Below are 16476 nucleotides of genomic sequence, written 5' to 3'. Positions count from 1 at the left end.
GAAAGCAAAACACCACATTAACGGCATAAGAAGTAATAACATGACATTACCGTGTAAGTGTTTTTGTTGTAATCTGCGTGTGCACATCACATGCATACGCATGACTCACGGTAGCTAACGTCCCCACCCCCACCGCCACCCCCCTTCGACAGCTGTCTGTTCCGGCTGATGCTTCTTCTCATCGCTGCTCATCGCTGCTCATCCATGCATATGACGCTGTGTCCGTGACCGTTGTCATCCACAACCCCGCTGGATGTGTGTATCCGCCTTGTAAACATTGCGGCCGCATTCCGTTGCAGCTTGTTGCTTTCCTCGCTCAATGGCACACTCACCGCATGATTTTCTCAGCGCTAACTTTTTTGTGCTTAGTTTTGTGCTTTTACGTATCAGCGCAATCGCGTGCTGCTAACTGTCCATTCGTATATACATATGTCCGTCTGCAAGCGCGCAGCTTAAGTTTCAATTTCTAGTGAAAGTTTTGTTGTGCGGGCTCGAAAGCTGTGAGGGAGCAGCAGCTGCTTTTAGCTGTCGATTGACGCGTGTTGCAATCGAAGTGCGTGTGCCCATAACGATGCACACGTGCGTACTTGGGGGAATTTAAGGTGTTGGTTAGTTGTTGTTGTTTTAGGAATTCCTGCATATTTCGACAAGCTTGTAAGAACTTTCATTTGATTTCCGATTTGCTATTTCAAGACGCGGAGCGAAACAAGTAAAGGTGGTCAATAAAATTTATTGTTTATGATTTTTTTTTTGTTCATTTTTTTTTTATCTCTTACTTCCTTTGTTCGCGCATGATTTACAATGAGTTGACATTATTTTCCTTTCTTTATTGAAATTCTTCGTTCACTACTCTTTTTTGTCATTGAGTAATTGTTGTGCAGTCGAAAGGTGTTGGTTGTTTTGCATTAATTTAAATTTTTGGATTTGTTTTTATGATAATCTTATTACCAGCAAAAGCTGTTGTTTGTTTTTAATTAGCCATTGGTTGTTCGTGTTATATTTTTAGTTTTTAAACAGACTCGGTTATACATTTGTATGATAAATCGATTAGATTAACAATTTGGAAATGTAGCTTTAAATGCCATATAGGCCAACGAAGTAAACCGAGTATTACAAAGTTGGGTTTGCATATATGATTTGTATAGTTGTACGAGGATCGTTGGCTATAACAGCCGCAATTGAAATTCAAAGGATACACTCCAAAGGCATTTTCATTCACTTGCTTGGCAATGTTTTACGATGAACTTCCCTTACGCCTATCGCTTTTCGAAATGTCCCAAACTAAAATCTTTCGAAATACTACCAAAATAGGTCTAACGAGGGAAAAATATATCAAGAAAAAAATCTTAATTAAGTTCTACCTTAACAAGGCTTAATCAGACGCTTGTGTACTTCAGTTTAATGAATATAACCACTCCGGAGATTTAAACTTAAATCAAAATCTTGATTCACTTGTCCTTTGCTTGTACTTCTTGTACAATTTCTTCAGTAAAGGTTCTTTGGGTCCGTCAGAAGCAAAGGCTAGCATGACTGGTTTGTCTCCATACCAAACTCGTTTCAAAATATATCACATTTCCGGATTTTTAATGGCTTTACGTGTTTTGTTCGAGACATTTAAATTGGAGCTTTACTTTTTAAGAATCGAGAGTAAAAAGCAAGATGTTCCGATTACTTCAAGCAAATACATATTACACACCTCTAGTTTACAAAATTTGTTTCATAACATGGATAAGTAGAACTACGATCTTTGATTAAACCACTATTTTCGTACAACATCTCGAAGCTATACTTGACCATCTCATCAACTGCTACCAAATCCAAATTCAGTTCAGTAGTAAAAAAAGCTTTGGGAGGAGCCCAGAAGAAATTATTTTCTATTGAAGAGGATCAAAGTCTCAAAAAAATTTCTAATATATACAAATGCCATTTGTCATTAAATAATGAAACCAGTAGTAAAACTCAAAATTACTGTGTTAACTAATAGCGAATATGCAACTTAAAAACAAATAAGCTCACCCAACCAACGAACTTTAATAAAAATGATTATAAAAATTAATTGAATTAAATTGAAGTAAAAAATTCAGTGTGCAACTTCAGCACAACAATAACAAGGAGACAAAAACTAATGCAAGAAATAGTACATATCGTCGCTCGTATGCCAGAAACATGAATGTGTAAAAATTTAAATTTTGGGAAATCAAGTTTGAATGTTTTTTTTTGCGAGACTTGACTCTACATTTATGCAATTGAAATTGTAAAAGGTATGGGGTTTCCACTTATGCATGGTATTCTGGGTTTTGGTATAACATAGAACATCCAAAGGTCAATCGAGTCAACCCAATAACTCAAAACTGATAAATTTGCACATTTGTGCTTCTGGCATAAGGGCGACGATATATTGCGATATTAGTCATTCACAAGCTTCGGACTTACATATAACAATGAAAATACTATCAACAAGTGTACGTACATACATGCAGATAGCATATTAGCCTATACCATAAATGTTAAAAAATAGAGCTGCCAGATATTTTAAAATTTAAAATTATGTAAAGACTCAATAAAATAATTAAATTTCTTCATCGAAACTAAAAGCGTTTGAAGAGATTTAAAAACCCCAGCGGCACGGGTAAATATTAATCGATTTAAAAATAACAAATACGCGTCTCTTTATTTTTGATATTCTTCAGATCTGGGAGGTGGCTGGAGGAAACAAATTTTGGGTCACCCTAATGTACGTACTCACATACATATATGCCAATTAGTATCTTTTAGATAAGAAAAAAATAAAACTGTCGCCAGGCTTATCAACTTCTCACTTACATACATATATGGCAAAGTAGTCATAAGCTTTATTTATTGCTCAACAGCTACAACTAAATTGCAATTCGTTGCGCCACTTACATACATGCAACTTATTTCTCTTGATGCCAATTTGAGTGTGATATTTGCAATGTATGCAACAGATGTATTTTAAATTGCAATAACTAAAGGAAAAGTCACATAGAAAGGTTAGAGGCTGCCGTTGCTCTCAAAACAGAATATTGTTTGTGCAAGTAAACTTAAATTTAAGTGGGAGCAACGATGTTCGCGTACCGGCAGTATCTGATATGAATAGGGGACAAGTGCGACACGCGCCAGTTGCCGTACATCAACAAACATTTTAATAATTTTGAAAGTACCCAACAATGGGACAACAGTGCGGTCATTGGCGTTGGTAAGAAATTAAAAGAAAATATGTTCGGGCAAAACCGAACATTAAATACCCGGCGCATATATTAGTTATAGGTTTTTTACCTTTACATGGTAAGAGTGGTTTTACACCTATTTCAAACATTTTCTATAATTTGTTCAGTTAGATTTAATGAGATAAAATTATATAGTCATTAGTGGGCGGTTTCACACCCATTTTCCAAAATTCCATATTAATGTTACTTCTTTTCAAAGGATGGTTGTCAGTATCAATTTTGAGTAAATTAGCGTCCTTAAATTTCGAAATATCGAAGTTTCAGGTATTTCTGAAATTTACCGTTATATGAAAAGTGGGCAAAATTTTAGTGCGATTTCAATAATTTTTAACATTTTGCTTTTATGTATCAAGCACAATAATCACCCAAAATTTTATCATAAACGTATTTTTTGCTAAAGAATTATTGGCTACGCCCATTTTCCAAAAATTTATAATATAATTTTTTTTGTCTAAAAATCTACCAAATTTCGTTAAGATATCTCAATTTTTACTCGAATTATCGTGTGCACAGACGGACGGACGGACGGACGGATGCACAGTCACTCACCGCTTAATCGATTTCTTTTTCCATTCTGATCATTTACCGTTATGTGAACAAAGTTATAATACCCTTAGGCAAAAGAATGCTCGGGTATAAAAATATGAAAATTAGAAAATTAAAAAGACATAAATACATCAATTTCAGTGAGTAAATATTTTCTTGTTTCTTTTTCATTTGTTGCTTATTCTTTTTTTTTTAGAATATGGAAAAACTGTAAGACATTGACCCTTGGACCGATAGCCAAACAAAAAACAAATAAACACTCTCAAATGAGTAGCTATTCTAACGCTTGCGGCGACTCATTGATAAAGCACATACACACATACAGGGTGGGTCAAATAGGACCTATCAATTTCAGGCAGCAGGTCCAAAGTTTGCCTAGCAGTGGGCGCAGTCGCTTCATCTTTTTGGAACCACAAATTAGGATGTTGCTCTGCCGTTGCCCGCAAAAAGTTGTCATTCATTGTTCTTTAAGAAGTCCCAGAAATCTTTTTTGGCGTTCTCGAAGGAATATGAGCCGCTAACTTTTTCGGTCATAGCACCGCAGTGCATCTGGATGGGTGTAACTGGTGCTGGTGTATTGCCCTTGGATTTTCAGAGCCCAACAATCTACAGTTTTACTTCTTAATGCACTTTATCCGACATCAAAACATTACCTAAATATCAATTTGTGTGGCTATTTGTGTAAAACGAATAGCGTATTGTAGTCGCTGTTGGTGGTCTTGCTGTAATTATCCATTATCATTTTCCAAGAGATTAACTATAACATGCAGAAAGATAATAGCAGTAATATTAAAAAAATAAATAAGTTATACGTGCTTAACATTAGAAGGTCTCATTTGGCCCACCCTGTACGCACATACTGAATGTATGGCTGAATGCTAAACAAGGCGAAAACGAGCCGAGAATTGTCCCTGCAGAAAATCTGACTAGCTCAGAACTAGCGTAGCACTAGACATTTTGCGAACAGTACTAGAACTAGCTCAATACCCAAGCAATGCTTTCAACTGTCCAGTTTTACGCGGCGATGTCATTGGCGGTGGCAATTGTCGCCCAGTGCATTACTTTGCAACTAGCTTTTAACCGGTTCCGTTTTGGACACTTTTTTTTTTATAAGAAAACGTTTTCCGTTTTCTCTTTTTTTTACAGATTCTGTGTCTGTTACATATTTTATAACAACAGAAAAATATTGTAAGCTGCACGCAACAATTTAAATTCATTAAATTTGAAAACTCACAACTGCCTCCACCGCGATTTGAAATCGCGACCAACTATGCTTGAGTCGGAGGTCCTCTCGCTGAGCTATTTTCGTATTGTACGAGTGATGAGCATTTGCACATTTACACCGCAAGTTTTAACCGATCTAAAAAATTTAATCTGGTAAAAATAAGATAAAATAAAAATTCAGCCAAAAAAATATTTTTCTTCGAAAAAAAATTATATAATAACTTTTAAATTTGATCAGCAAAATATAAGTCCAGTTCTGCGGTTAAATTATGATTTTCATCATAACAGTTACGGCCCTTACCATGTTCTCCTGTTTGGATACCCAGTGAACACTTTTTGTATGTAAACCCAAAGAAGTGTCTCGAGAGAAATAAAGACAATAAACCCATCTCTTAAATAACCACCTATTTTGAAGATCAGGAAAAATTACATATCATCCATGCCTTTGCAAAATTGCACCCAAATTTGACCTGGAGAGCGATGAAACTTATTTTTTCTTTTTTAATGAGACTGACTTGAGGCGGTAATCTAGATGTTATTTTACAAATCTCTTGTTGTAATTACGATTTTAATGCAGGAAGCTCCATGACTGGAGTTCAGGGTTCGCAAATCTTCTTTTTGCCATTATGGCGATTTAGGAGGTTTTTCAATTTTTTCATAGACGGTTTTGCAAAGACATCGACGATATATTATTTTGAGGCAACAGGAAATAAGAAAACCCCTGGACGAAGTGTTTAATAGTCAAAGACCTAGAAGACAGCAACGAGGTACTTGACTACAAGGATAACTACATACTAAATATACGCTGGTTTCCGACTAGAGATGAGTGATAGCCGGCCTGTACTTGGAGGTAGACTAATAAAAGAAGCAAATCGATGAATTCCAAAATGTAAAAATACAAAGCATCAATCACTTTTATTTCTTAAACACCAACCTATTTTCTGCCAACTATTTTCGAGTAGAAAAATCCAGATTTTTATAAAAACCCGCTAGAGAAAGCAACTAAAATTGCGTAACAGCGCCCTAACATTCAGGCGTGATTGCGATTATTAGACAGTTCTATCTGTTGGGGATCATAAATGAAAAAAAAAACTGCTGCTTTGTATTTTTATGTTATCGACTTCAGAGACGATACTAATAGTCGCTACAATCGACTTATGTACCAAACTGTAGAATAGATACTTTACTACGAAAAAGACGGAAGACCTTTTGAACTTCAACAGATCTGCCACCAATACTGGACACTGTGGTATTGACCCACTCTGTGAAAATGAATAGACTCAAACACCTGGTGTGGAATTCTTAGATTTTCTTAATTTAAACAGGTTGTTGTTTTGTTTATTCTTTTCGAAACTAACGTATTTTGTATGAATGTTGAAAAATAAATTTTTCTGAGCCGAAAAGTAAACCTTTATTCAAAAAGTTTCGGCCTAATTGACCCATTCTTGTAGAAAATTTAATATTTTTAAACACCTCTTCAACGAGTGAAGAACAAAAGTTTTGGCCATTTTGTGGCGCCTCAACAGTTCAACAATCAGTGCACCTTAGCGTGCCTCTTCAAAAAGACAACCTTCAATTTTAAATTATCGCTGTCTTATCTAGTTAAATGAATGCGAGCAAATAAGCGATATCAAGCAAAAGAGCGTTAAACGCCATTCACTGCCTTTATGAAACTAGTACTTACAAAAGTTATGGAATTTCATATTCACTAACAAAAAAGAAAAAGAAAAAGTCCCTCGCTTATTAAAAACAAATAAATTGACCCTTGTACTTGAAAGCAGCCGGACACTGACAAGCAGTGATAACAACAAGCAAAGAAAACGAGCGGATAAGAAAATGTGAATAAGATAAATATACACATGTACATATAAATGTATAGATGTACTCGTACATACATATATGTACGCTCTTCAGTTCTACAATTTCACTTCGTGAACTCTAAATAAAGACCCTCTTCCTAATCGAAGTTTTTTCAAATTCTTGAAGCGTAACAATGCCCAGAGCCCATTCGCCCATTCAATATAAAAGAAATGGAGCATGAAATTGATATCAAGCACCTACACACTTGCATTCATTGCAAGTACATATGTATGTATGTATGTATGTGAATATGAATGCAACAAACTGAATTAACGTTGCCTCATTATCAATGACCGTTAAATGACCACAAAGTGGCTGGAGGAAGAAAAGCTGAAAAGGGAAAATGTATAGCATACTTAACTACAATAAGTGGTAAATATAAAAAATGGAGAAAGAAGACCGAGTGCAAGATTGTAGAAAGTGCACACAATGTATACAAGAGAGTTCTATATTTATACTTACTTACACACACACACACATATGTATGTATGTACGTTTAAAAGTGAATTTGTTTGTAGGTGGACAGCAAACCAGCGATTGACTCTAGGAGAGCATTTACTACAAAAAGTCAAGCACTTATTAGAGAGATGCAGAGGCTATTGGATCTGTTGCAACAATACAAAGTTCAAATTTCGAATGCAAGTGTTTAGATATTAGCGTCATACACACTTTCCAACAATAACATGTACATACATATGTATGTATACTCATAGTAGGTACTTTAACATGTGGCATATATCGATGGCGAGCCATTGACAATGTCACAGCAACTGTCAGCAGCGATTACAAATGATTATTTTTTTAAGTACAGTGGGTATCAGTCAAAGTCGTACAGTAAATTTGGTTCCACATTTCGTTTTATTAAAATTTTCGTTAAGTTTTAATAAAAAAAATATGGTTCACACTACAACCACAAATCCACAAAACTCAAAGTTTCTAACTTTGTTACCATTAAAAAATTGTCAAATTTTCTTCAAAGTTTCACACTTTTTATAAAAAGAAAAATAATAAAATTTAAATAAAACAAAATAATTTCAAAATATGGGAGAAAATGTTCTGTGCGATTTTGACTGACACTCACTGTATACATATACGTATGTACATATGTATGCATAAATGTATGTAGTATGTGTGCATGTGCTTAAACATGTGGCATGTGAAAGTGTGTGAATGCATGTTTAACGCATTCGTTATGTCGTTCTGTGTTGCAGTCAAAAATCAATTAAGTAAGTCAAATAATAAACGTCAATGCAACTAATGAATATAGTTTTTGGCTTTTCTGTTATTAAGAAGCTTGAATTTGAGTGCCCCATTCGAGGAAAGTAAATGACGAACGAATGTGTAAAAGCAATTTTCATTTATGTATGGTAGATTATTGTGTAGGAATGTACATTAGGATGATCGAAAATAAGTAAAATCGGAATTTTATTGCTCTCACCGCCTAGGATTATTCTATATCGAAAAAAAAATATATAAATCAAATTGACAATCAATATTTTTCGTTCGGAAAATTCTGGTCTTCTGTGAAGTATAAATAGTTGGTTGCTTGGAGTGGTTTGTAATCAAGGTGAGAAGCAAACACCCGCGAAAAGCCCGGTAGTACTAGGAGATGCCAAGTAGTATGAAAGAATGGTCGATGAAATATCCTAAGCAATGCCATGTGAATTGTAGGCTTCGCATCTATTGCCTTACAGCTACGATAAAAACTTTTGACAATAATGCCACTTAGGTCTGGTGGTTCGGGATCTTAGTTGAATAGTTTCTACACCTATGAAGCATTTTAAATCGCACATCTTCGTCAAACTTAAGCCTGCCAGATTGTGAAAAAAATGCTAAATGGAGACATCGTCATTTCAGTAGTCATGCACTGGAAATTTTATTCGGCCGCCCCTTATCCCCAGTGAGCAGTGATGACCCACGCAACCAGCCTAAGTCGCAGGCGCACCAAGAGATGAAGGGCACTGGGCCTCTCATTATCCAACCTAAACCAGATGTGACTAGCTTGCCTTAATAGCTGTAAGTTCCATTTGAAACATCTTTTGGGTGATCTAGCAAACAGAAGCTTAATTTTAGTAACAATTCCGGTGAATACACTCCACTTCCCAATCCGCGCTTTAGCTTAAAGGCTTCAGTCTTTATTTAAACGAAGCTTCAAAGAAGATCTAGAATTATTATTAGTTATTCCCAATACGTTTCTCGAAGGAATCCATGTGTGGAAATAATTATCAAATGTTAGAGTGAGAACGGAGTAGTTTAGACATTTGGAAGTTTTTGAACAGATGCCTAAAATTTTCGAGTGGCCGCAATAAGTGTCACTCCATCTGAGCCCTAACCGCCTTAAAGACGTAAGCGATATTTCTTTTCAAAATTTTCTTTTTGGCGCAGAAATATTCCTAGAGCATCTAGATGAGTGCCTGCATCAAAAATAGAATTTCCAAAAAAATGCCGCTTACGTCTTCTTGGCGGTTAGGACTCGATATGTATGCATGGTGCAAGGACGTTTAAGAATGATTATTTAGGGTACTTGGATGGTGTGCGGATTTTATTTCTCGTATACGATTGAATAAATGGAAGCGAAACAAATTAATTATCTACTAACGCAAAAATAGTCTGAAGCAATTTTTCAGATGCAAACGGGCTGTTAAAATGAAAATTTCGAGATCAAGCATTCTTTCCATATTTCCTTCTGCTAAAGAAGAAGTGCCATTTTTAACCTAATTCTTCTGAAGTGTGTGCTATGAGCAGCACTGAGGCACGTACAGAAATCAAAGAAATTAATATGCTCCATTTCCGGCAACACTTGAAATGAAGCAAAATAGGAAAAAAATTCTTAAGAAAATGCATATGTAAGTACGTTTACTTAAGTGGATAAAAATATGTAAACTTTCATATACATGCATAGTAAATAAATATTTGTTTTAAGTTTGAACAATATCACATCCCCCCAATACTAATGATGGGAGTTGTTGCTGCCTTTGGAAATCAATTTTCCAGTTGCGTAGATCGCAAAAGACGGCATCAAAAGAAAATATTTGGCAGAATATATCACTCTTTTATAAATAGGAGATGCGCATAATAGACTTTTAAATTTTCTTATTTTTCGTTTGTAAAAATGAAGTAATGATTAGCAGAATTTACATTTGTAAACGGATTGAATGACTTTTGCTTCTGATCGAAATGAATCAATTAATTAAACAATCGATCGATCACCCGAGTTCTTTTAATGCAAACTAACCAAGGTAAATGAATTTTACTTGAAAAAAGATTGCAATAAATTACACTGCGAGAAATTCAAAAATTTTTAGAAAAAAAGGTTACCAAAAAATAACTGCGAAAAATTCCAATTCCAGCTCTTTCGAGCGCTGGTAATACCCGTATTTGTATACACTCCAAGCCTTAGGGGCTAAATCCATTAGGAAATAAATTAAGAGCAAAAAATACAGCGAATTAACAGTTACTTGCAACACATATTGCCCAACAACCGACCAGCCAAGCAGCCGAGCTTAGGTGGAAGTCAGGCTCTGCGTGGCGTGGCGTAGCGTGGAAAGAGCCAGGCAAGGCAGAGCGTGCGCGCATGGCATCATGGCGACAGTGATTGCCGCAAAGGGAAATGACCGCGAAAGCATGCGAAACTTAAACCAAAGCAGAATACGGCAACAACAAAAACAACAACAGCAGCAGTAACAAAAGCTGTAATGAAAACAACAGCAACGCCACAACAAACGCCGATGACAATAACCTTTCGAAAATAAGAACACACAGCCTGACAGCCAGCCAGCCAGCCAGCCACCGCCACCGCCTCCAGCCGCAGAGGAGTGAATATGTGTAGACTCCGTCGCGCCATTGCTATAATAAGAACAAAGCAACAACAATATGTACAATACAACAACATATGTATGTACATAGCAAGCCAAGTGTATTGTAAAAACAAAAGCGTCTCACAAAAATGCAAAGAACCTTTTAAAGCGAACCCAAAAGCGGATTTCGGCATAAATTTGCCGTTTACTAAGCATTCTTTGTTGCCGCTGCGTGCCGCGTAGCACGTTGCGCATGCGCCACGCAGGCGTGTTGCATGTGAGTCAGACTTTCGGATTCGCAGCATGAGACAATGTTGCGGTGTTGGTATGGTCCGTGATTTGCAGTGCAGTGCAATATTTTATGTTGCAAGCAATAAATTGTTGTTTTATATAACAATGGCTTCTTTAAGCAACGTTTTAAGTGCGTGTGTGTGTGTGTGTGCAATGCATTCTTAAAATGCGTTTACTTTGACTTTATTGTGAATATTGTATGATAAATTTGTTTGTAAAACTCTGCTCATTAACGAAATATTTTTTGTTGAGGGATTCAAGGAAACATATTTTATTGCTTGCTGTTGCCAGACTAGGCATTTCTTAAATATTATTCCACAAGTCGTTTGGAAAATATTAACCGTAAAGACTACAACCTGCACGCAAACATCGATTAATACAAATGCACATACACTAAGATATCCCAGAAACCTTTTTCGGCTCCAGCTGGGGTCCTTCACAAACCCTAGTAGCAAATGGAGTACCTTACATACCGAGCGACTCCCGGGGCTATACAGCCTTAGCCGGTTACAACAGATCTCTGGTCGGGCGCATTACTCTCTTTTTCCCCAGTGGTGCTACGGCCCCATTGAGCTCTCCTACGGCAGAAAAAGCCCTCGAAGAATGAACAAAGTAGGTGCCATGAATTATCCTTAACCCTCGAGTACTTAGCTCGCCACCCAGCGAACATCATCTATATAGATTGATTGTGTCCGCTTAGAAACGTAGTCTAATGACCTGCGGTTTAGCCATGGGCTTTACCAGAACATTGAATCAACCCACTTAATTCGACCTATCGATCGTCGCTTTTCTACCTCAGCGACTAGAGAGGTTCAGAAGGAATATGGTGGAGGAAAAATTAGCGGTAGAAGAAGCCCCTGTAACGAAAGAGAAAAGGGCCAACATGCATGCAGTCTGGACTAAATTATTTACAGGCATAAGAGAAGATCCGAAGAGCAATGGCGTCAAAGATAAAAACACGAAGAAGTCTGAATCCCTAGACCCCAGTGGGAGGGAGCGGGAACATCCCGTACTATCAAAAGTGGTGCTAAAGGAAAGAAAGGCGACCCAGACCCGCCATCAGTGAAAGTGAACAATACTGTGATCGAAAAAACCACCGAGGATTAATCACAATATCGTTAAAAAATTGTTAAAGGGCGATACATTATTTCTATCACGATGCAGCAGAGAGAGTTGATACACATTTATAAACCGACGGAGCCTGCAAATGTCTTGGATATGATCCCAGAGGTCGACCCGGAGGTATCCAAACACAGCTTAAGAGTAGTTAATATGGAGCAAACGGATCGAAAGAGAATCCAGGTAGTTGTGCTATTCAATAACAAAATCTTTAATATTACAACGAGCAAGAACAACATGATTAACTCTTGGTTGGAAAAGATCATCGTCCACAAAACGACACGGCATTAAACAGCGACATCAGTAGAGATTTAATAACCAACCGGTGACCCGGCAATTTGGCTTGAGATACACCTTTAACTACATATCACTTTCACGGAAGCAATTTAAGTTGAAAATTGTTTTTTTGCTGCCAGCTTCCATGTTAAATTCAAATAAAAAATCATTTTTTACTTAAATTGCTTTCGGGAAACTGGCTATAAGTATATGAGATGTGGGTTGTTTCTCGTCAAATGGCAATCAAAAGTCTGCTACCGCTATGGAGAAGATCGATTAAACATTTGTGTTCATGAAACGAAGGCAAGGACGGCATCAGATGGTCTCGCGACAGCTGTTCTTGCTACTCAGGTTCAAAGTGGCCTATCCGGTGGATCAAGGGTTACCTAATGCGGGGCGGTTTATATGGGATAATTTTTTTTTTTTTTTCCTTCGCCCATGAAAAGTTCGGGATGTTTACGCTTTTATAAGAACAATTCGTCCGATTCATGCAGTACGTTCGTTTAGTGTTCAGTATAACTTGTTCTCTTTCCATATTTCGACAGTAAGATGATGAATTCAATATTCTTTGGGAAATCAGAGAATTCTGATACCACTTTGTTCTGGCATAACACTATATATATCTTTCCACAAATTGCCGCTTCTTTTACTTAGCCAGGTATAAAAAAAAATTTATTTATGCAGTTGCTGCTTGGTCTCACTTCTTACCAAACTACTTGCGGTTTTTGGTAGCAGACTTCATGATCGCTGGCATTTATGGTAAATGCGTCAAACGCCTTTGGCGAAAATGGCAAACAAAAAACGAACAGCTAACGAATACTTAAAAAGGAAGCTGCACTGCCATCCCTTTGGGAAATGCGAGCATTCCGCTTGGCGAAAACATTACGCAGAATGAAGGAAACATCCTCTTTGTTGGACAATCGATTTCTCTTAAACACACGATGTCATTGGGAGAAAGTATTCCCCTCGCTGATTGCGGATAGTTGTGGGAAACAGTGCACAAAACTTAGCTTAAACCGAATGCGAAATTCTTGCACAAAGCTTCATTTGGAATAAATATGGAAACAAATCAGAGAAATTCTTTAAATTAAATTAAATTAATTACATTAATAAAGTGAGAAGGAAACCGAGTAAAGGTGTGATAATGGCAATTTAAATGGATGCTATTTATATTTGGACAGCCGAAACTTAACGTAACATAGTGCCATGTCGACGTCTGTTTCATTTGGATTGTCTGAGTTCTAAGTTATGTTAAGTTAAGCCAGGTTGCCATAATCAGGCTTTAAGCTTTAAAAATTCCTCGGAGTTGCCATTTTACTTCCAATTGGAAGCTGTGCTCAATTTCCCAGAGGGATATATACATATACATACATACATTGCAAATGTGTATGGATGGAGCTTTGCGCTTGCGTGATACTTACCAAAAAAGTCCTCCCAACGTTCCGAGTCGTCTGATTCTATATCCATTTTGGTGTTGTAACTAAAAAAAAAAACTGCTTGCTACCGCTTTAAAGTTGCGCCGATCGGCAGATGTATTTGCTGTTATTGTTGTTGTAAACACTGATTGGACTAAAGCCAACGATGAATGTCTTTGCAATTTGTGATTTGTTAGATAGCAGCACAATTTTTGTATGAAATATCTTTGTACATATGGACATACATTGACAGTAGCTGCGACTTGATTGCAATTTCTGCAACAAAGTTGTCTTTTTCTAACTAGTATTCTTTATTTTTTGCCAATTTTATTGTAACATTTTATTATTATTTTTTAATACTTTGCTTGTTTCTCTTTACTTTGCTGCTTGATTTGTTGTTTGTTACCTTATTTAGCGGCTTGATAGCTCAACATTTTCTAAGAAGAATTTGCGCAGCAACACTTTAAGGCCATTTGAAGTGATTTTATGCAACTTGTTTTCTTTTTGTTGCAATGCTTGTTAAGTGCTTACTATGTGTACGAAACGTGATTGCTTTTGCTTCTCGCGCAGAAGGAACACACACACACACACACAGACACGCGTGCGTACGTTCACAAAGTTAGTGCGTGCATTTTATTTATTTTTTGTTGTTGTAAGCCAAGTAGACACTCCTAACTCGTTCGTTTATGCGCTTAACACTCATTTATGGGCAAACAATGCGCTAGCCACTTTTCTTCTTCACACTGGATTTGTTAGTTGTTAGTTGTGCATTATGTATTTGTTGTTGTAATGTAGTTTATTGTGCGGTGAACGTTTGCGAAAATTCCCACACAGTTGTTGGTAAGCGCTTGAGTACGTTTGTTGGCAGCTATCGCTGGCAGAATATTTGAAATGTTCACTTTGCGCGTAGGTTAGGCGGCTTAGGCGTATACGTAATCGGCAGATTTCTGTATGTGCAAAAAAATTAAAAATGTTCACAAATGTTATTGCAAAAAGTATTCAAGTGAAATGCTAGTTACACTTTCAACGCCCGGTGTAGCACTTCAAGGCCACTCAGCGCACTTACTGTACGAGTTTACGTTATCACCTTGGCTAAGTTGAAAGCAACTCGCCGTTACTTCGCAGCGCTTAATAACTGATCTAGTTTACTTATCGTCAATTACTTATTGCTGGCAGCCGCATTGATAAGATAGCGCATAACTGTGGTGATTTTGATAAAGTAAAGTTTTATAATTTTTTTGCTTGTATTATCGGTATTTTTTATTGCTTTTTCATACTAATTTTTAGTGCCTTTTTTGCTTTGAAATTTTTCTGCTGACACAAAGAAACTGCACTAAACAGAATTTTGATCAGAAACGCCAAGTTTTTGCTGCTAACAGCCAGTGGTAGCAGTCGATTTGCGTTCTTTATCTTATCTCAGATAAAAGCTGGCGAAAAAAGTAGTGAACAATTGCAAATTTTTGCGGTTGCGATCACTTTAAAATTGAATTACTCTTCACTTGTTTTTTTTTTTCGTTCTTTTTGTTCGTCTCTATGCACTTCATTCGCGATTTCTCGCTTAAGTTAGTATCTTTGAGCTTCTCCAACTCAACTCGTAACCGAAAATCGTCCAATTAACTTCAGCTGCAGCTGCGGCGCAAACACCTTTATCATAACTTGACAGCACTGCTCCCGCCCGCGCACTTCCCTTTCCTATGTTGTTCTAATGCGCACACTCTCACGTTCACTCGGTATCAGCGGTATGCTTGCCTGCTGCTAAACAGTCGTCGTCGATCACACTTTTGTGTACTGGCGTTTCGTGGAAACGCCCGATGAGTAACAGCTTTCAGGCTTTATTGGCCCCCGCGCCAGTCGCGTAAATCTGTTTTGAATTGCCTCCACCCGGCTGGCTGCCAATCAGGCGGCTAATTTTATTGAATTTTATTGTGAACGAGCGCACATACAGAGCCAATAAAACAATAACACTAATTTGCAATTCAGCCAGGTTTATTTTAATTTCGTTGTCGGAGCTGCGAAAATGTATATAAAGCAAATTAGAATAAAATCAAACTGCATTGCATTGTTATTGTTTTCGTTTTCAAAGTCAAAATTTAAGCGAATGTAGCAAAGTCTATGTGAATTGTAGAAAATTCAACAGGTAATTTTTTTTTTATAAATTTTCGCTGGCAGCTGTAGACTTTACGTTCTGCTTTTGCCTTTGTTTTCACTTTTCTTTATTATTCGTACTTTTTATTTATTTGTTATTCGCTATTTGTTATATATGTATGTATTTTGCTTTGTAATCAGTATTTTTTTTCTCCAGAATCCATGCTCACACTCTCCATGCGAGTACAATGACTTTGAGATATGATTTCCCACACTTTGCAGTCACATTCTGCTTATGCAAAATATATCGAAACGCAAGCAACGGCACTTCATTTCAACACTGCATACGTTCTTATAAATTTAGTTTTTTTTTCTTCTTTTGTTAGTTTTTTTGTTTTTACTTCTTCGAATTCGCCTGCCTCACAAGCGCCACTTCTTTCAAAATTACCATTTGCCCGCCGATCTGACTCATTCATGCGACGCTCGAAAGAAAACTGAATCCAATTGAGCATTGTGCTCCCTTAGTAGCCCCAACCAAAGTTAAGCCAGCAAGCAGGCAGTCAGCCCACTAAGTAAGCAAACGTTCGATCGTGCCAACGTCTCATATCGTTTATT

At 36.9% G+C, this 16476-nt stretch overlaps 1 protein-coding gene across 1 annotated transcript in view; it reads right to left on the bottom strand.

Moving 5' to 3' along the window:
* The window catches only part of LOC118743328, a 241617-nt gene extending 225629 nt beyond the window's left edge, over window positions 1–15988 (bottom strand). The window contains exon 1 of the mRNA XM_036475926.1: window positions 13783–15988. Coding sequence (XP_036331819.1) covers window positions 13783–13828 — 46 coding nt within the window. The 5' untranslated portion in view covers window positions 13829–15988. The remainder of the gene's footprint in view (window positions 1–13782) is intronic.
* Window positions 15989–16476: the final 488 nt, after the last annotated feature.

The sequence above is a fragment of the Rhagoletis pomonella genome, unplaced genomic scaffold (assembly GCF_013731165.1).
Source record: "Rhagoletis pomonella isolate Grant_MI unplaced genomic scaffold, Rhpom_1.0 Rhpom_scaffold_00007, whole genome shotgun sequence".
In the NCBI taxonomy this organism is placed as follows: Eukaryota; Metazoa; Arthropoda; class Insecta; order Diptera; family Tephritidae; genus Rhagoletis; species Rhagoletis pomonella.
Note: the sequence above shows the minus strand (reverse complement) of the source record. Positions and strands in the feature narration are given on the sequence as shown.